The sequence below is a fragment of the Phasianus colchicus genome, chromosome 1 (assembly GCF_987193195.1).
Source record: "Phasianus colchicus chromosome 1, bPhaCol1.hap1.1, whole genome shotgun sequence".
NCBI lineage: Eukaryota > Metazoa > Chordata > Aves > Galliformes > Phasianidae > Phasianus > Phasianus colchicus.
Genome location: NC_143436.1, coordinates 190710684 through 190733077, shown reverse-complemented (window position 1 = coordinate 190733077; position 22394 = coordinate 190710684). Strand labels below are relative to the sequence as shown.

Genomic DNA, 22394 nt, shown 5'->3' with positions numbered 1-22394 from the left:
ATATAGTTGTGTGCTTCAGTGTCCAAGAGAGAGACAAATCTGAGTCACAGAATCATAGAATCATCGAATCCTTAGAGTTGAAAGGGATCATTAAAGGTCATCTAGTCCAACTCCACAGCAATGAACAAGGATGTGCACAGCTAGATCAGGTTGCCCAGGTCCTGATCCAGCCTCACCTTGAAAGTCTCCAGGGACAGAGCATGCACCACATCTCTGGGCAACCTGTTCCAGTGCCTCACCACCCTCACTGTAAAATACTTTTTCTTCTTATTCAACCTAAATCTGTCCTCTTTAAGCTTGAAGCCATTTGTCCTTATTTTGTCACCACAAATTCTGCTAAAGAGTCTATCCCCTTCTTTTCTGTAGCTCCCCTTTAAATATCAAGTCGCCTAGAAGCCATCTCTTCTCCAGGCTGAACAGGCTCAGCTCTCTCCACCTGCCTTCGTAGGAGAGGTCTTCCAACCCTTGGATCATTTTTGTGGCTTTCTTTTAGATGCAGTCCAGCAGGTCTATATCTCTCCTGCACTGAGGACTCCACATCTGGATTCATTACTCCAGATGAGGTGTCACAGCACAGAGCAGAGGGGCAGGATCACACCCTGGCCCTGCTGGCCGTGCTGCTTTTGATGCAGCCCAGGGTACAGTTGGCTTTCTGGGCTGTGAGGGCACAGTGCTGGCTCGTGTTCAGCTCCCCATCCACCAGTACCCTCAGGTCTTTCTCTGCAGGGCTATACTCAGTCCTTTCATCCCCCAGCTTGTATTGGTAGTAAGGGCTGCCTCAACCCAGGTGCAGATCTTGCATTTGGATTTGTTGACTCTCATGAGATTCACCTGGGCCCACTGCTAAAGCCTGTTTAGGCCTCCCTGGATGGCATCCCATCTGTCTGGTGTGTTGACTGTACACCACAGTTTGGTATCATCAGCAAATGTGCTGAGGGTGCACTCGACCCCACTGTCATTGTCATTGGTGAAGATATTAAAGGTCTCAGCACTGATCCCTGGGGGGCAGCACTCATCACTGGTCTCCATTCAGGCATTGACCACCACACTCTAGACTCGATCCTGCAGCCAACTCTTTGTCCATTGAACAGTCCACTCATCAAATCCATATCTTTCCAATTTGGAGCGAAGGATGTTGTAGGGTACCAGTGTTGCATCTCGCCTGGTGGAGCCATCTATTACTTGACTCAGGAAGTCATCCTCAGTGCATTCCAGGAGCCTCTTTGCCTACAGCTCACCGTGCTACTTTTCCAGCAGATGTCTGGGTGGTTGAAGTCCCCCAGCAGGACAAGAACTTGTGATCATGGTACCTCCTGTAGCTGGAGGTAGAAGGCCTCATCAACAGGCTTTGCTTGATCAGGATAGCCTGCAGTAGGCACCAGCCACAAGGCTCCCTTTGCTGCCTCAATCTCTAACTGTCACCCATAGGCTTTTGGCTTACTCATGACTATTCTTTAGGGACAGCTCTTCACATTCTATTCCTTTCCTGATGTAGATAGCAACATTCCCTCCTCTCCTTCCTCACCTGTCCCTTCTGAATAGCTTGTCACCATCACTAGCTATACTCCAGGTTTCAGGGAAAGTAACCATACTGTGGTTTTCTAGTAGCACAGTAGCTTCCAGCTCCTCCTATTTGTTTCCCAAGCTGCATGCATTCATGCAGAGGCACTTCAGCAGGGAAGCTGTTTTTGTTAACCCCTTGAATGTTAGCTCCTTAACTCCTTTTAAGTTGATTTTCCCTATTACCTTTTCCTATTGCCCCCACAGTCACTGTCTCATCATCATAGGATTTCATATGTGCTGCAGTGTTGCCAGCACCTCTCAAAGCAGCAGGTCCTTCAGGGCTTCTGCTAGCACCCTAATCTTCTGATGCCATCCGACACCTTATCATGGGAAGGCTCACTATCCCCCTCCTCCTTCACACTTTGTTTAAAGCCCTCCTAATGAACCCTACTAGCTTTTCCCCAAGGACCCTTCTCCCCCTTTGAGAAAGGCAAAACCCATCTGGTGCCTACAAACTAGATGCCATGTAGGTCATTTGGTTGTCAAAAAAACCAAAGTTGTGGTGATGGCACCAGCCACAAAATCAGGTATTTAAAGATAAAATCCTTTTATTTGTTTCCATGTCTTTACCCAAAGCTGCTTTATCTTTCCGTATATGGAAAAGCAGTAAGGGGTTGTGGTCTGATAGCCATACAAGGCTAGGTATTTTTCTGGCAATATCCCTTACCTGAGCCCCAGCTACAGGGCCTGATCTCCCTGTTATGCTACATGGAGAGTGGGAGCTGGGATACATGGGGCACTTTTTCACGAGTGCACTACACTGAATGCTTAGGAAAGTTCTCTCCTTCCTCTGGAACTGAAATTTACTGACAGCAAAATGCATATTATTATATTAACATCTTTTTGATCATAGTATCAGTTTACAAATGTAAAGTGTTGAATAAGATCTTGCTATTATTTACAGATTTCCATTATAATCAACAGTTTTTTGAACCAGTAGCAGAAAAGCAGATATCCTTCTGTCTGGTTCAGTGATAAAACTTCTGTGTAATTTTACAATTGCAAGTTCCTGGTAATATCACACCCGAGTTTTTTGTGAGATTCACTTCTGTTGCTAATTTCATTTGCTCCAAATCTGCCAAGTTTAAAGCAACTTTACTGCTTTGTTTAGATGTTTGATATTTTTCTTTATTCATTTAGAACTTCAAAGAAAAAAAGGTACCCTGTAAAGTTTGATTGATATGTAGCATTGCTAGAAATTAGGCTATAAAATATCTTCAGTGTTTTGGCTTTAACGAATCCCTCATTTAACTTAATGAGGATGACTTCAGTCGGATGGAATTAATAAAGAAGTTTGGATTCAACCGTGAGGAGAAAAAAAAAAGATTGCTTCTTAGTTGTCATTCTCCAATTAACAGATTTATCAAATTTAATAAAAGATTTCTTTAGGCATTAGCAGGCCATTGTTTCTTTAGCAAAATGCAGTATGTCTTTGAATATCTTTGAATGGATAAACATTACCACTTTGTTTCTCTACAGAGAGCCTCGAAAAATCATCCTCCACAAGGGGTCCACTGGACTTGGCTTTAACATTGTGGGAGGAGAAGATGGGGAAGGCATTTTCGTGTCTTTCATCTTAGCAGGCGGGCCTGCTGATCTCAGTGGAGAACTGCAGAGAGGAGATCAGATTTTGTCTGTAAGTATTTGTTTTGGGCTTTATTGACTGATTGCCTAATCTTATTTTTTGTCTTTGCTGCAAGAAAGAAATAACAAAGAAAGCCTCATGAAGCCTTTATGGTTTCCAGTGTCTGATATCCAAGTTGAAAACAGTTCATCAGTGAATATTCTGCTTATTTGCTCTATTTTTTTTTTCCCATCATTTGTTTTTCATGATGTTAGCTGTTCATAACGAGACTTTTCTCTTCTTACTATTTTTTGTACTATGACAACACCTTATTGAGGACTTAAATGCAGTGCAGACCTCACTCACCTGGTTTAACCCATTATCCAGTTCCATGTTGCACTGCTGAGTCAGAAATATTTCCTAATTTTACCATTTCTTTGATCAGAAGTAGTTGCATGAAATCACCCAAACAGGGAGTGCCATCTAGTGTGCACTAAACTACTTAGCAACTACCAGTACTAGGAGATTAATTAGGTGATAATTATCTCTCTGCCTCTTACGAATTTGATGATTGCTCAGAAATTTATTTTCAGATTTTATAGGATAAAAGGCTTTGTAGCCTTAGGTTGTATTTTGCATATTTAGTCCCAAGAGCATACTTTAAATTTTTTTCTTCAAGTATTTGTTAATTTCATGCAGTTCGGAAACAGAGCATTTATGTATCAGACTTTGTCAAGTAACTGAACATCTGAGTGAAACAACTGAACATAAAGGACTTAGAATAGCAATAGAATCCTTGAGAATACATTTAAGTAAAGCATCCGTTCACATTATATTGCCTTACACAAAGGGAAAAAGAAAAAAAAAAAAAATCTATACTAAATTGATAAAATTGGAGCAGTTTCATTTGAAGTACATGAATAGCCTTAAGGAGAAGAACTGAAACCCAGGAATTATTCATCCCAGAGGAGAGACTGATCCACCAGGCTGCAGTGTCACACTCATTCCCATTGTTGTACTTTCTGTCCCAGTGCATCTTGCATCCTTAGTTGCACTTGGGTTAGTGGCAGGGAAAAAAGATGGCTGTAGGCTGGATGGGTTGTGACATAACTACGTGTCAGTTTCCTGGTCAATTCATGAAGCAATTGCAACAGACTTTCCTACATCCCTTGGGCATGTCTTGTGTGAATAGTGAAATTTAACTTCTACTTACAGTTCTAGTGTGAAAAAGTGTCTGGTACCACTTCTCAATATACAGAAAATCTGATCAGTTAACAACAAAGGGATACAGTGATATAAAATTATGAGGATCAAAATTATATATTTTATCTAGACTTTTTCCTTGAAGTAGAAGTTGTACATAAAGAGATCCTAAAGTAGAAGATTCATAACTGCAAGAAAACTAAGATTGTCTTATAAAATTGCCATTATGGAGAGCTAAGGAAGACAAATGCCTGTGCTGACAAGCACATACACAAGGAACCCAAGGAACAGAAAAGGAAATTTCTTCAGGACAATCATATAATTTATTTTTTCTTTAGCTAGGTGCAGCACAAGAAAGCTGAATAAAAAGTACTATGAGATCAGAGCCTTTCACAGTACATTCAGAAATCCAGCAGCTCGTATAAAATTTAGAAAACCATTTTATTTTATTTTTCTGCAGGCATATATTTAGCACTGTGGGATACTGCCTAAGTTGAATTTTTAATTCCAATTTTGGTCTGTTTTGCAGCAATGTTTTCCCTAAGTTCTAATTAAACCTACCAGTGTTGCCACAGCATTTACTTGTCATGCAAGAGTAGTTTATTTGTTCATTGAACAGAGAGGGATGGAAATTATTACTAAATTAGAGTGCATGCATATCCCCAGGCAATCACCAAGTCAGGCACTGCTGACTTATTTAGTCACAAATAACTATTATGAATCCATTTCTTCCATCTCAAACAAAACAAATTTCATGCACAGGCCAATCTAAGAGTGATTAATCTTAGACCACTGTCTGGTAAAGGGTGCCAGATCCCCTAATTTTATAATGGATGCACAGAATTGGTTTGATTCTCTCTGTTTATTCTTGCTTGTCTTATCCTTCAGAAACACTTACTTCCCTGCTGAAGTAGTTTATGCATTTGTTTCTCAACACAAGACAAATCTGATTTACTACAGACCAATAGTACTTGCCAAGCTAATATTTCGAATTAACACTGGGTTGGTTAAATTTCTCTCAGACAGGAAGCAGAATAAATGATTTAAACTTTGGAGACCTAGATTTAATTCCTGATTCTGTTTGTGTCATTATTTGTGGCCTTGGGCAAGGTGCTTTAGTTTTCAAAGCATCCAGTGTAGAAGAAGAGAATCACAGCATCTTCCTAATTCATTCCCGTGCTGTTAGTATGGCAAAATGCTGACTGGTTGAGAAATGTCTCTACTCCTCTACTCACCTTTGGGAAGGTGCCTATTAATATACCTTGAATAGAATGCAAATCCGTTAGTTAGACCCCACAAAGCAGCAAATATGCACTGTCTTTGGGTGACCCTCTGGGTGCATACATAAGCCCCATAGTCAGGCTGCAAGGCCCAGACAATATCCACGACCTTTCTGCCTCTCTTTCTACCTTCTCACTGTTATGTGACATTGTGCAACACCTCCCAAGAGGTGGCACAAGATGAGCACTATGAAAGATTATGCTGAGGTTTTGACCCCCTGGAAACGTAGAAAATGGTTTATATTTCTCAAATTGCACATTTTTCCCAGTGCCACCAGGTGGCATCACTGGATAAGTAATGGTGGAGATCTACTCGAAACGCTAAAACCTTAGAAAAGCAGTGATAGATTTTTATGTTTTCAGTCAATTGACAGGAAATGTTTAACTTTACTCAGAAAGAATAATCCAAATGCTTACTTGCAGGGAGAAAAATTGAATCATATATAAACCTTGAAGGCACATGGAAGAATAATAGAAAATGCTCTTTCAAATGGCAAAAACATTTCAAAAATTGATTTATATTGTTACATTTATGAAAAGTGATTTTTTTCACATAAAAAGAGACTTTTTAATGCTGTTCCTTCCTGCTATAATTCATTATACTCTTGTGAGTTATCTCCAAATCAAACATTATCCTTTTCACTTCTGAATGTCTTTAAACCATAGTAATGCACACATCAGCAGTGTATGTTCATCAGTACAACACAGTGTTCCTCTCTCTGATGTTGCCCTGCTATTTGGTATATGGTAAACAGTACTGAATAAGATTTTGGATGCTCACTGACATCGAGGCTTTGCTAGGGTGCTGTGTACACACATTAACTTTTCAATCAGATGTGTATAACCCCTAGAAAACTTCTCTAAATAATAGTGGAACTATTAACTCCATTTTCTGGGAGTGGAAATGAGCCACCATTATGTTGATTTGTTTGAAGTCAGGCAAGGAGTCTGGACCAAGACTAGATTTAAGGGCTGCTTGAACTCTGAACTAACCCCAAGTTCTCCATCTGTTAGGAAAATATGGTCTCTACTGTAAATAACATGGAATTCTCCTTGATACCATTCTTGCTATTTGAAATTCTACCTCCAATGCTAAAGGATATGTTACATATTAAAATAGCAATGGGAAACCAGTGCTGTTTACTGAAAGTCATCTGCATGAGCACAAACAGTTTCCAAGAACCACAGCAAATGGCCACACATTGAACTTGTAGCCTGGCTGATAGAAAGCAGTATAAATCTCAAAAAAGAGGTATGCAGTGAATACATAGTTTACATACACAAGTTTAGCAGCAGAATTTTGAGGCTTGATGCACAATTTACACAGAATAAATCATAGCACGTTGCTCTATGAATTGCTATTCTGGCATTGTATTTCTGTTTAATGATTTCCTACCAGATTGTATGAAGTTAAAAATGTTATAAAGGAAAAAGATGAGGTGAAGTAGGAGCTGTAGAGTGGTAATACCAAGTATTAGCACTTGAATCTTAACTTTTGAGACGTCTGAATTTTGTGCCACTGGACAAGACTAGGTCTCAGATTAAGATCCCTGCATTTAGGAGTCTGCATTCTTTCTGGATGTCCACTTTCCATTAAAATCATTAAGGGCAAGAGATCGATTCAGATGGCCAGCTAAGAAGTATCTAGAGCAAGTTGAACTACTTTTGAGGCCTTATTGTCTGTGTTATTTAGGTATCCACTGACTTCAAGTTTAAACACTTACCACATATGTACTGTATTTAACTGTCTTAACCAGAATCTCACATTTCATGTGTGTTTGCCCTTGCAAAGTATGTTTGTTTTTTCACCTTATGTTGTGTTCGATCCATTTCAGAGAAAAGTAGTATAAAATCATGGGTCATAAAAAAGTATTAGTTGTATTTCATTCTCTTCTAGATATGCTTTAGTACCCTGTCATTGACAGCAGCAGGATTAAGTGTGGCCAGTATCCTGAAAACAGGCAACAGAATAAAAGGTACTGCCTGCAAAGGAGCAATACATCCTGCTAGCTACCTGGAGGAAATAAAATGTGTTTCTTGTAGAACAATCTCTTAATAAGAAGAGGGGAAAAAAAAGCAGAAAAAGAACCAGCTTCACAGTGAAAATGCAGGCAGTATGCTCCTAATGCCAACCATTTTCACTACTGCCTCACCTGAACCAGGGAAATGAAATCAAGCAAATTCCATATGATTTTCCCCTTGATACAGCATAGCATTTGTCATGAAGTATTCATATATGGGGAAGGATGATATCTGTTATCCCCTGCAATTTTCTGAGATAGCTACATACTGGGAAAAGGGCTATCAGAGATATTCCATAGGTTTTCTGTCACCTTACCATCTAGCTGATGATATTATGTATGGTTATTTGGCAAGACTGATATTTCAGTATCTCGCTTCTTTACTGCCTCTGGTCTTTTATACACGGTTCTCCCTTGTAGAGAGAAGGTGATCTCTTATACTGATCCACTTCTATCTTGTGTCTGTGCATTGTCCTGCTTTCATTTTCTGTGAGATGTTTGTTTCCCCTATGAGCAGTTCAGACGCTTCTCTTTCTACTTCGTTGCTCCCACACAACTCCTACCCACTTGCTCACTCACATCTGTAGAAACAACAAAATATGCAATTGAAAAAAATAATGCTCAGCAATTTCTACTCCAAAATATGTGCATATCAAGCAGGGTAGAGTGTAAGCACTCCATGCCTATTTATAACAATATTTATGCTTCATTTTGCTGCAGTTGGAATTGACCTTCAGATTGACTTCCCTTACTTTGGTGCAGAGAAGCTTTCAGTTTTCTAATTTAAAACAGGTTTTTGATAAAAGCAGTAAAACTAGTTGGGAAAAGAGTGCATTTTGTTATATGACTTACTTGCAAAAGGCAATGACCTCATCCTTAGGATGCTTACTTCCCTGTGCTGTTGTGGATGATAGATAAAATGTTTTGAGAAGATCCAAAAATGAGTTAGCAGTGGCAGTAGATCCCTAATAGTCCTCCACCTATTTATGTTTATATAGTCATCTGGGTGCACAGCACTCTAGCCTTCTAAATGAAGGAACTGTGCAATGCATGCTTTATCTTCAGATATATATCCAGTATTTGCTTTCATCCTGATGAATTAAAAACATTTCACATGGCAAAACTGAACTACCTGTACAACATTCCTGTACAATAAGAGGAGATTTCATAGAATCATAAATTGACTAAGAGTGAAAGGGACCTTAAAGCCCATCCAGTTCCAACCTCCTGCCATGGGATGGTTGCCTCTTATCAGCTCAGGCTGCCCAGAACCCATCCAACTTGGCCTTGAGCACCTCCAGGGATGGGGCACCCGCAACTTCTGGGCAGCAGTGCAAGCGCCTCACTGCCCTCAGAAGGTGCAGAAGGTAACTGGACACCTAAAGAATGGAAGTTGGGTGTAAATGCAAATTTGTGCTTTTGAAGGTCCTGTATTTTATATATTTAAATAAATGGCCTATCCAGGAAAAAAAAAAAAAACAAAAAAAAACAAAAAAAACCACATTTTTTTCTGTGAAGTTTTGGACTTCATATTCCATGTCAGTAAAACCAGCATTCTCCTTGACTGTAAAAATTCACTTTTATTTTGCACTGTGTCTATGTAAACAACATCATCTGCACATACTTACCCTTGGAGAATAGAGCTGGTAGCAAACTTTTTGTCAGTGCTGTTGATAAACAAATATGATCGGATGGCTGGAATTTGAACTTGGGCGTATTCAGCCTCAAAACAAGATGCATTTGTTTTGTAGTCAGGGTAAGTGGGTTATATTGCCATAGAAGCTCTTAGATTCATCATTTTGGGAGTTCAAAATGAAATGGATTACTTTCTAAAACACAGGTTTAATGGAGTTTCTAGGGAAAAATTTACCACCTGTGTATGCTAGAATACTATGTGCATTAGGTGACTGTAGAGATCACTTTTGTATTTTATTAATCTAGGGATCTGTCTTCTGGATTTCTCCTTTCCTTTACTTCTCCTTCTCACTCACTCCCTTTACCTTTCCGTGATATTCAGCTTGTACTGCAATTGCCTTCATGCAGTTACTGTTTGCTTTCATAACTCTTTGATATTGCCAAGCCATATGATCAAACCTAACAATATACTAACAATTCTTGTGAATAAGATATGTCTCTTTTTGCCAATTAGTTAGCTATCAAAGCCGTCAGTTGTGTCATGTAAAGTTAGTAAATTGGCCTAGACAAGAGCCTGTGTATTTTTGTAATGATTAAATCATCAGTTGCCTCTAAAACATTCATTTTGTAATTGTCTCAATGAGTAGAAATGATCTGATGCCAGACTGCTTGCTATTCAGCTCCTAATAATTTAAGGAGGAGTTCACATTCAGTTCAAACATTACTAGAAGAGTTTGTTTTAAAGCTGTCAAACAGAATTATGTCACATTTGATGTACTGAGGATTTAGGGTGAGAATTACAGCCTTTGGTGTACCCTTGCTGTAAGCCTCACAATGAAGGGAAACTAAAACAAGAAATTTGAAAGCCAAAACTGCTACTGCTGGATGAAATAGCTACATCCCTGAGCATTATTCATTCAGAGATTTGCCCCAGGCTGGACATCTGTCTTGTGCTTAAACAGACTAGACTTCAGGCATCATTCTGCTCTATTGCCCAGAATGTTTTGGGTTCTTGAGTGATTTAAAAAATCACCACATGACATGCAATGCATAATAATAGAAATTGGACATCCATTAAGTAGAATATTTGATGGTTATCTGCAGTAATTCACTGGAGCTCTTACTGGGGAAAAAAAAAAAAAAAGAAGAACAGAAAGAACAGAAGAGAGAGAGAGAGATGAAGAGATGCCCTTTTTCTGAATCACAGAATCACAGAATGGCCAGGGTTGGAAGGGACTTCAAGGATCACGAATCTCCAACCCCCCTGCCACATGCAGGGCCACCAACCTCCACATTTAATACTAGACCAGGCTGTCCAGAATACTGGACCAGGCTGCCCAACAAGCAAGTCACCAGGATACTGACACAAAAAGGAAAAAAAAACACCTACAGAAAGTAAAGGCTACTTCCTTTCCATTAGTTTAAAAAATATGCTTTACTTGAAACTATGGATCATCTTCTGCTCAAGACATCTGTGTCACACAACCATTATCTGCAGAATCACAAATTAATATGAATGTTTTAATTCAGGTATTTTTAATTAAAAAAAAATAAATAAGCTTAACACTGAACATTCCTTCTAGAGCTGAGTGTACGTGTTGGACAGGCTACCACCAAACATTCATACATTGCCTCGTGGTCACTGGCTTCAATTTGGTACAGATTTGCTGTGACACAAAAGAATGGCTGTCTCACATCTCACAGGCCATATTACCATATTCTGTGGACATGGAAATACGGGAAGCCTGTCAAATCAGAGAATTCACCAAGACAGATTGCCTAAGCAGCCTTTAATATTGACTTATACTTTTATGCCAGTACCTGAGTAATTTTTGCATATAGGTTTAAAGTGGAGTGATTGTTGTTATCATCTTTGTGTCATAAAACACTTGTTAAAATGAACAATTTTACATCATTTCAGAAATTCAGGAGAATTGCAATAATTAGTTCTGCTTATACCTTAGTTTGATCTGAAACAAGAACATTGTAGCATTATAAATAAGATTAACCAATGACAGTTTAGCTATATCCATATTCAGGAAGGAATCATTCCTTTTAGGACTATGTGGAAACAAAGGTAGTTGCAATACCTGCTACCATTAGGGGAGTTACTAAATGACCCAGGATGATAACAGGAGGCAGGAAAATCCGAGTGCTAAAAATGCAGTTAGGCAGTAAGAGGATTAATTCCAAGAGGCAGGAAAATGAATGAAAGTAGCAGTCATGTGTAAAGTTAAAGCTGTAGGAGAGAGGAGGAGCAATTTGATATTTTATCAGTTTGGAGTAGGAAGACAGTAGTAGCTGCAGAGAAGAGTGAATGTATTAAGGCAGACCTTTGGTGGGGAGACACTATTGAGATCCATGGGACTAGCTGGTGACAGAAATATAAGGCTATTTGAGTGAGAGGATGGAAGGTAAAATAAGTAGCAATTAGGTTTAAATTTAAAATCTAATGACACAGATTTTAATTTAAATTAATATTCTTACTTATTAAGACTAAAGAATGTTTTGTGTATTAAAAAAATATATATTCTATATAAAACTATATATTCATTTCTTTAAAAAATAGTTAATAAATTGCAACCTGTGCTTTTAGCCATTTTGATATTCATATATGATATTTTTAATTCGTAATAGAAGTTGTATGAACATGAAAAGACTGTATGTCTTCATATCATCAATGAGATAAAATGCTATTGATCACCTCATAATTGTGTGATCACATCAGTCCCAGCTGGTAATAGAACTAGGTGGTAGCTGTGTACTGAAACAAGTTTTATGTCCATTGATTTATTTTTGTCCATTTATATCCAATGAGCCTGTGCGTCATTTTCCCATGCTATCATTTATTTCAAACTCAGTTTAAAGAAGTTTTAAGAAATTCTGAGGGAACTGAGAAGATATGGCTTTTAAACTATCACTGCACTAATTGTTTTCAGTGGAATTGTTTCAGTCTCACAGTTTGCCAATCTGGCATCATTCACAAAAGCAGCTCTTCTGTAAGGAAAACGTCCGTACAGTTTGGGTTAAAATGTAAATCTTTGACTCAGGCTATAGGCTTAACGGGTACCATTTGGAATGATTCAGGCAGCCTGGTGAGTCATAAAGCTTGTTGGTGCCTACTGTAAACGGCAGTGTGTGCAAGATACCACTTCAGTACCACAATATTTATTCCTGCTTCAAAGATGCAGTGCTTTGATACCACTCTCAGCTGGTTTAGCTGGCAGGAAAATGCATACTAAATGATATGGCTTGTATCCCCACAGTGTTCCTTGTTTTCCAGGCAGAGAAGAATTTGCCTCTAGAACGCCCAGCTCACCAGAGCATGAAGACCAACGTACTCGAGGCAAAACTCATAATTCTAAGGTAGCAAGACAAGAAAAATTGAAAAGGTCGCTGAAAGTGCTGGCCCGTAAAAAGAGTGAAGGAGAACACAATATTATACTTTCATTGGAGTTCAGAATTACAGAACCACTGTACTAGCATTTCCAAACTATGCCATAAAATAATAATAACAATAATAGTAAAAAGTAGGCATGGAAGAGGTTAGAAATGAGAGAAGTGAGAGAAAAGCAAAAGAAAGAGCCTGAAAATGTGGAAGAAGGAAAGCGGGGAAGTGAGAAAGCTGCTGTGTCAGCAATTTATGCGCGCCCGGAGCTGTCCGCGGTGCTGAGCGCACCATCCTGCTCTGCCGGCCAGTGTGAGCCGCGCTTTGCTGAAACGCATTGCTGTTCAGCAACGGACGGTGCTTTTTCATAGAATCAGAATGGTCGAGGTTGGAGAAGGCCTCCAAGATCATCCACTCCAACCGTCCACCTACCACCAATATTTCCTCACTGAACAATGTCCCCCTGTACAACATCTAAATGTTTCTTGAAAACCTGCAGAGAAGGTGATTCCACCACCTCCCTAGGCAGCCCATTCAAGTGCCTGGTCACTGTGGCAACATGCATGAGATTTTTAGAACTCTTGTCTTTTCTGTTGGACTATATAAGTTGTGGAAGTGGTGTGAACCACTGCGTAGAATGATTATGCCACCTGCTTGTGAAGAAACTTCCCTAGTTGTGTTCAGAACAGATAATAACTAAGCGCATTTTCTAGTGTTAACTGTCTTGCTAAAATATCTTGTTTCCATCACCTAAGGAGTGGTGCTCTGTACACTGTTTCCAAAGACAAACCAGTTAGAGAATGCAGCTCAGATTTCCTTTCTTGTTAAGGAGCTTGATAATACTTAAGTCCATGTGCAAATTTAAGGCAAATGATTATGGTTATTTGTATCTTGATGGAATCAGTGGAAATTCTGGCAGTAAGAGTTGTCCTTATTCAGTTAGCTTCTCTTTGCTTTTTCAAAAGCAAAAAGTTCTGATTTCAAGAAGTTCAATCACAACTTGAAAAGGATCTCTATATTGTTCTAGGGTAAGGAAGCGCCCTTCTTTGCCATTTTACCCTAAGAGCACTGTGCAATATCACTGACAGTAAGAAAAATGAAATGAAATGAAAAGAACTCCTTTATGTTTTCCTCACCAGAGAAGGGGTATGATTTCCTTTTTCTTTACAACTCAACAGAAGATTCCAAGTGTTCATTTAATTACTGCACAAACATGAAATAAGATGGTTTAAATAAACAAAATAGATATTTCACTAGCCTTCATTGTATTCGAATGACCTACATAAGAATCATACTCTAGTTATTGTAGCAGAAGACATCCAGACTGTTTCAAGTCTTTAAAGAACACTGTTTAGAACTGAACCAATTTGTGTTAATATAGAATGGGATATTCGGATATTTTTAATGGAATATAACTTCCAATTTTACAAGAGTATAATCTATCCAAAATATTAATCTTATCTTTGATTTAGATTGTGATTTAGAATTTAATGAAGTCAGCACTGCCTTAGACTGAGTCAATGAATGCTAGGACAATTAGTATAATTCCTATGAACTATAGCCGCATAATTTTATTCAGATCAGTTTAAACCATAATCTTTCATTGCAGCACTTCTCTTCTTTTGTAAGCTTTCTAACCACTTTTTTGCTACAGCATGCAGGAAAGACAGACATCAGTACAAGCTGGAGGCTCTTCTTATTTCCATTATGTCAAATTCATTTTGGAGCTAGGCTTTGGAAATTGTGCAGTCAAAATCATTCTAGGCTAGGGCATCAGGATGCGGTCAAGCTCAGAACAGCACTGCTGCTTTGCTTATTGTATAATGCTTCTTAAAGCACCATAGCCCATAAGCTTTTAATATGTATTAAAATTTCCTACTCACACTTGCAACTTCTTCTGGTATTTTGTTTCATTTACTGATTATTGTTAACCTAAACAACATTAAATTATTTGAAAGCAGTAATTTAATGAGATTTTTAAAATTGCCATTAAATTAGGTCAGGCAAATATATCACTATACACAGTTGTTACAATTAAGACACTGTTTCAGAGGAAAAGGCAATATAGAATATTAGTTTTACCCATCTGAAAGCTCTTTTTCATTTTGGCCTGAGGGTAAGAATTTGATTTAAATGTGTAAGTTAATTGTGTCTTTCATGAAGAATTAATGCTCTTAAGTGATTATGCTCTTTTTCAACTAGAAGTTTGGGAACTTGATTATGTTTGCTTTTAAATATTGGGAAACAATACATGTCAAGACAGAAATTTAGTATCTACTCCTCTAACACTGAATTAAAGTCAGAGTAGGTGACTTAAAAATCCTTAAAGTTAGAACTTCAACATTTATTATTCCATAGTGAGATCTTGTCACAGACATTGGTGAACAATACAGTACGTAAACAGTCTCCTACTTGTCAATTCGGTAACTACTGTTACCGAACTTACTGTTACCAAGAGGCTAGAAAGGTGGGCCCGGGTGAACCTGATGAGGTTCAACACGGCAAAGTGCAGAGTTTTGCACTTGGGCCGGAGGAATCCCAAGCATCCCTACAGACTGGAAGGAGCGGTCCTTGAGAGCAGCCCTGTGGAGAAGGACCTGGGGGTCTTGATAGATGAAAAACTTAATATGAGCCAGCAGTGTGCCCTTGCGGCTCGGAAGGCAAATGGTATCCTGGGCTCCATCAGAAGAGGGGTGGCCAGCAGGGACAGGGAGGTGATTGTTCCTCTCTATTTTGCTCTTGTGAGGCCCCATCTGGAACACTGCGTCCAGGTCTGGAGCCCCCAGTACAGGAAAGACAGGGAGCTGTTGGAGAGGGTCCAGAGGAGGGCCACAAAGATGATCAGGGGACTGGAGCACCTCCCCTATGAGGACAGGCTGAAAGAGCTGGGCTTGTTCAGCCTGGAGAAAAGAAGGTGACCTCATTGCAGCCTTTCAGTACCTAAAGGGAGCCTACAAACAGGAGGGGAATCAACTCTTTGAAAGGGTGAGTGACAGCAGGACAAGGGGAAATGGTTTTAAGCTGAGGGAAGGGAGTTTTAGGTTGGACATCAGGGGGAAATTCTTTACGGAGAGAGTGGTGAGGTACTGGAACAGGCTGCCCAGGGAGGTTGTGGATGCCCCGTCCCTGGAGGTGTTCAAGGCCAGATTGGATGGGGCCCTGGGCAGCCTGGTCTAGCATTAGGTGGGATGGTTGGTGGCCCTGCGTGTGGCAGGGGGGTTGGAGATTCATGATCCTTGAGGTCCCTTCCAACCCTGGCAATTCTGTGATTCTGTGATTTTGTTCTGCAGTTGTGTATCTACAAGAAGGAAATCTCTATTTAGCAATCCACTGTAGTAAGGTCATTTATTTCAGTCTTTTTTATCTAGTTTGTTTATCATCTTGATAAAAAATTGCTGAAATAGAATTGATGTGTTCTTTTATCTCTGACATTCCTTTTCCACATTATTTTCATTTCAACCACTCAGACCTGAAAGTCCTCCCCAGGCATTCATCCTGGCCCATGTCCTACTAGGAAAGTGCACTTGATTTCAGAGAGGTTTAGTCATTATAATGTGTAGATCATTTCTTCAGGTAGAAAGAAGTCAACTGCTATTTTAGTGGCTGTTTTTTTTGTTGTTTTTTGCTTTTTTTTTTTTTTTTTTTTTTTTTTTTGGTACAAGTTGCCCAGGGAAGTGGTAGAATCACCATCCTTGGAGATGTTTAAGAACAGGGTAGATATAGTACTTAGGGACATGGTTTAGTGGGCAGTACTGGTGGTAGGTGAATATGAGGATCTTAGAGGTTGTTTCCAACCTTAACAATTCTATGAATCAAGAAAGATTTTTTTTATTCTATTAATACAAAAAAGATTTTGTTGTTGTTGTTCTGTAGAAAGGTGATAAATGTTTATTTAACTTAACTTTGGTAGAATTTCTGTCCTGTATTTTTATTTTTGGTGCTGGAATTCTAGATGTTATATCACCTGTAGATAGGACTATTATTTTGCAGAGGAGAAAAAGAAATAAGCATATACTTTCTTTTCCTTTCATACATTCTTTTATCTGTAGAAAGGTTATTATGATTCATTAATGATTTTTAAAGCATGATATTCTGTTAATAAAATTTTTATAGACCACCACAGTGTTTTCATGTTTTGCTTAACAGAAATTTGTTTTCACAAGTTTACAGTCCTCAAGCTTAATCCTAAACAAACTGATTTCTAATGCTGCTAATACTAACCAGTGACATCATATCCTTCTCCCCAGCTCAGGAGCTCGGGAATTCAGGAATGTTCCTTAATGTTTTTCTTCAGTTCATCTTACTGCATCTTTCTCAGTAGTCTCTCAAGGACTCCAGATATTGAGAAAAAGGAAAAAAACAAACCACAACAACAACAAAATCACAGAGATAAAAGCCAAGCTTATTATTAAAGATAACTTGGCTTCAAAATTATCTTTTTCAGAGACACCAGCTCCAGGCTGAGATTTCTTTATGGCATGACACAGTCAAGATTCTCATCAGGCCACTAGAGACACCAAAGCCTATGACTAAAGCACTGACTAAATGAGTAACTGTAGTGCTGATGTGCTTATGCCCAGCATTAAATGTCACAGTACCATCCCTAACTAAAGGTAGGGCACGAAAACTCTTGCTTCCACAGCAAGAGTTTAAATTGCGTCTCATTTGTGGAAGTTTGTGTTCTCTACAAAGCTTGTGAACTAACATGTAATTGAGACTATGCTCGTCTTTAGGTATTATCAGTATAGTTCATTACAACATAAATGATTTTGCGGCGCTGGAAACTCTGATGCTCTCCTTTGTTCTTTTAGAATGTATGCAAATATTTCCTCTTTTGATGTTATAGCAATATTTTTGCAGGACTCTATTTCTAGTCTTCCATCCACTAAACTTGAGGTTCACATATACCACTCTGATGAAAGTATTGAACCTTTTTAGAAAGATTACACCAGGCATTTTCACAGCCATTGTTTTCAAACCAGAAGATGAGGACTCTTTTATTGGAGAAACTGTGGAATTTATAATCTTACATTTGCGTCATAGTCGGCATTTCTTTTCAGGGTCATAAGCATATGACTTGTAAGTAAAGATTTTCAGTTCCCTGTACACTTTCTAGATATAAATGGTAAAAATAATATCAGGTGACAGAAATGTAGACATTATCAGATTATATCTATAAGCATACTGCTTTCAAATATGTAAGCCAAAGACACTAACATTTGGCAAATCTGGAATATTGAGTAACTGTCACAGCTTACCTTCAGTTGGTTAATTGTAGCAACATGGAGATCCATACATATCTATTCTCAAAATTATTATGTTCTGTCACAGATATTTGCTTTCAATGTTTATTTAGGTATGGTGCTCTTCCAGCCTGTACTATTACCTTGTAACAGCTACTCCAGTGTTCCTTAAAGTGAATTATCTCTGCACATTCTCTACCAGTCATCCTCTCTCCTGTCTGCTGAAAATCCTTCCCTTTGGTACTGTGCTGCCTCCCATGCCTTTTCTGTGCTGCCCCAAAGGGTGTAAGATAGGTGCACGGATGAAGAAGGTATTATCAGCAAGGTAGTGGCATTCATACCCTCTACTGTGAAATTCACAGGCACAGTAACTCAAAAATTCATTTATTTTTCTGTGAGGCAACTTAGAATTCATTTCCTGTTTCACACCATTATTGTCATTACACAATATGCACGAGGATATGAGTAAGGTAAGATTTGAATAGGTTACGTTATCTTGGTATGCTGTTTTCCACATTTACTTGTTTCCTTTCTGAATCTGAAGATAAGCTAGTGTATATTTATTTTTTATAACCATAAAAGATTGCAATAGATCATGCTTCTCTAAAGTTCTGCATATTCTATAGCTTTGAATGACATTGTAATAATATAAGCAAATTAAATTCAAATCATTTTTATCATTTTTTTTTTTTTAAGGAATGAGAACAAATCTATTTTGCAAATATAATGGGGGGAAACATTAAGTGATCATCAAATTGAGAAACTTAAAAAGTATTTGGGGGAATAAAAGATTAATTGCTTAGGAAAAAAAAAAAACAACAACTGTTTTTTTTCCTTCATTATGCTCAAGAAAAAAAAAATAAAGTAGAGAAGATTGTATTTGTTATACGATTCTAATAAGCAAATCTTTAGGTCTTACAGAATAATGTTTTCAGAAATAGGAAAGTTCAGCCAGACAATTACATATCTGCATTTAGTCATCAGTTCTGTAGCATAATGCAGTCTTCTTGGAATCTGCTGGTTTTAGATAACTACTATCACACATCAGGTTGTCTAAGACTAATATTTGAAATAGTTTTCACATATCAGTAAAGACTACTTTCAGTACTACTACAAGTTCTTTGCAGAGAGAATGGTGAGGTGCTGGAACAGCTGCCCAGAGAGGTTGTGGATGCCCCATCCCTGGAGGTGTTCAAGGCCAGATTTGGATGGGGCCTGGGCAGCCTGGTCTAGTATCAAATGTTGGTGGTCCTGAATGTGGCAGAGATTCATGATCTTTGAGGTCCCTTCCAACCCTGGCCATTCTGTGGTTCTGTGATACTTTTTTTCATGTAAATAATAACTAAATCTGTGTTCAACAACAACAACAAAAAAAATCAGGTTCTCTAAGATTTAGTGGAAGACTGCAAGATAAAACAGGCCAGTTTGAAAACATAGTTGATCAAAATAAATGAATTCACAACAGTGTTATGAACAGCTGTAATTTGTAAGCTTCTATGTAATAAGATTTATTTTTGCAAGAATTAAAATGTCAAAATCTAAATAAAATTAACTTCATATTTTCAATAAATTCTTAGCCATTTTGTTTCAGTATTTGATAAAAATAAGAAAAAAGGTTGTCATTGTGCCACTGTGGTCTCTTTGCCACAAAATCTACGACATTGCTCTCTTTTTCCCCGTTCATTTCCTTTTTCTCCTTTCTTTTCTTGAGCAATTGGAAATGGATTTCTGTCCTGCTGATGTTATTTGTGTGCCAAATGTTTCTTGTTCTTCACTGAAACGTTATGATGTGAAAATCTTTAAAAAGTGAGGAGGAAAGTCAAATAAATAAATAAATAAAGCAAATGCATTAAATAACCACAAATACTTCACTACAGCCAAACAGTAACAGCCCTGTTGGAAAGCAAGATTCACATTACTGGAGCATTTAATAATCTTATACATCAAATCCGTCTCTTCTTTGGGATGCTGCTGACAAAGCATTTAACTCCATATCTACAAATCAAAAAAGTTTTAAAGCTATGCCATATTTTTGGAATGGATTCCCTACTTTGAGAACTCCGTTAAACTTCCACTGCTCATGCAGCACAGTTTGAACATTAGATAATCCTCCCCTACGAGGACAGGCTGAGAGAGCTGGGGCTGTTCAGCCTGTAGAAGAGAAGGATCCAGGGAGATCTGAGTGTGGCCTTCCAATATCTAAAGGGAGGCTGTAAGAAAGAAGGGGACAGACTGTGTAGCAGAGTTTGTGGTGATAAAACAAGGGGAAGTGGTTTCAAGATAAGAGAGGGGAAATATAAATTGGATGTAAGGAAGAAATTTTTTACAATGAGGGTGGTGAGGCACTGGAACAGGTTTCCCTGAGAGGTGGTGGATGCCCCATCCCTGGAGATATTCAGTGTGTGAAGTTGGACTGGACTCTGAGCACCTGATGGAGCTGTAGGTCCCTGCTCATTGTAGGGGTGTTGGAATAGATGACTTTTAAGGGTCCCTTCCAATTCAATTGATTCTATGGATAAAGAGGGGCTCCATGAAAATATCTACAGATGTCAGATTGGAAGAGTTAACAAAGCTGTACCTGCTCACAGCTCCATGCAAGATTGGGCTATATTTCTAGTTCTCTTAGTCCTCTGATCAGTGTTTTTTGGTTAGAGTTGCTTTATGTATTTCCAGGTTTCCCTGAAGCTACAGAATGGGCTTTCGAGGTCTGGCCGAAGGAGCAGTTTCTTTGCCTACAATATTCTCCAACACTAATTTACTGTAAATCTTATTTATATATATATATATATATATAAAATAATAATAAAAAAATCATTAGGAGGCCACCAAAAATAAACTCAGTAGAGGAGAAAGCCCCCAAAAGAGGTGATCAGATGATAGGAATGATAGGAATGATAGGAATAGGAACACCAACGTGTGCCATTTTAGTGCAGATCCTCATGTACAGTCACAGGTAGTGTCCTCTCTGCCTTTCTGAGTTTGTACCTTCACTTTTGCATCTGAGCAAGCATCAGGCATTTAAATAAAAACCTCAGTCTTTCTGTCAGTGTTAAACTACTCAGATCTGTTTTTTGCATTCCTTCTGTAGGTGAATGGCATCGATCTTCGAGGTGCTACCCACGAGCAGGCTGCAGCTGCACTCAAGGGAGCAGGGCAGACGGTAACAATCATAGCACAATACCAGCCAGAGGGTAAGCAAAATAATAAACTTAAAGACATATGGTAAAAGATAAGTGCATGAATTCACCTGCTAAAAAGGATGAGGCTGCTGTAGATAGTGCTTTTCCCAGCTATCATCAGAAATCATCTGGACTGAAAATTCAAGTGGCAATTCTAGCCATAAGAAGTGACTCTTTTTCTCAGATACTTTGCTTTTAAAAACACTGTATGCAACTATAAGAACGATCTTTAAGTGTGCATGTAGTAAGTATTCAACACTTAGCTATCAGTTTATTTTTGTTACTGCTTATTCTACATTCTTTTCTATTTTCCTTCTGGAGACAGACAGTGCAAAAGATAAGCTTGAGCACAAATGTCAGGAAGATTTGAGTCTGCTTCAGACAGCCAGGTTGGAATTAAATAAAGATTAACTGTTCCTACCAGTTGCATAGAGACTCTCTCTACTACATGACTGTGTCCTTCTGCTTCCAGGACAATTAGTCCCAGATGATAAGTATTTATGAGAGAAAACGACTGCTTTTTAAATAAGAGCATCAATAAGAAATTTAGCAAAATATAAGAGAATTGAAGATGTGATTTAACTCATCCAGATTTTGATGTAAAAAATTTAGCTTTCTAGCGTTTAACCTAGTTTCAATGGGTTTGACCAATTTGAGTCCAGAGTTAAGTGAGAGAACTCTCTACCTTTGTCCATGAGCTGTGCTCTCTCCTGATTCAACTATTCAAGACTGTGGAGGATTTCATGAAAAGACTATTACTTTCTGATAGGAGCAAAATACAGTTTTTCTCCACAGTAGCTGTCACTGTGAAACATTGCTTGGCTGAATTCTACATGTACAGGTGTCTGTGAAGACATGCTGGTACCACTTTAGCAGTTTTCAGTAGGTAATTCTAGCTAAATTCAGAAGTCCCATTACAGCCTGCAAACACAAGTGGTTAATTCTGCCTAATTGCACCCTGACTAGGGAACATTAAGGTCTCAGGTGAAGCAGTACAGTTCTAATAGCAGGTTCGGCTTGGCAGATTTTTTAGAGGCAAAGGGGAGGTGAATTACTGCTGCCAGAGTTTATGCAACATGATACCTTCTTCTGTTTCTCTGAGTCTGATAATAGCAGACAAAAACAGCTGGTATTTATCAAACTTCCAATTGTGCTGGAGATCTGGTATAGTGCGTCTGTTTCTGGCTTATCTGCATTTGAGTCACCAAGCAGAATAAATTAGGCCATACTAAGAAATGTGCAGAGAGAGCAAATGGAATCTCAAATATCTATCCTTAGTTAAATAAACAGAATGTATCTGTATATAAATGCATAAGCA

At 38.5% G+C, this 22394-nt stretch overlaps 1 protein-coding gene across 10 annotated transcripts in view; it reads left to right on the top strand.

Annotated features, from left to right (window-relative positions):
* The window catches only part of DLG2 (discs large MAGUK scaffold protein 2), a 1008740-nt gene that overhangs the window by 782169 nt on the left and 204177 nt on the right, over positions 1-22394 (top strand). For all 10 annotated transcript variants that reach the window (XM_090134092.1, XM_090134093.1, XM_090134091.1 and 7 more), the window contains 2 exons: positions 3043-3199; positions 20986-21088. In XM_090134092.1, the coding sequence (XP_089990218.1) occupies positions 3043-3199; positions 20986-21088 (260 nt within the window). The remainder of the gene's footprint in view (positions 1-3042; positions 3200-20985; positions 21089-22394) is intronic.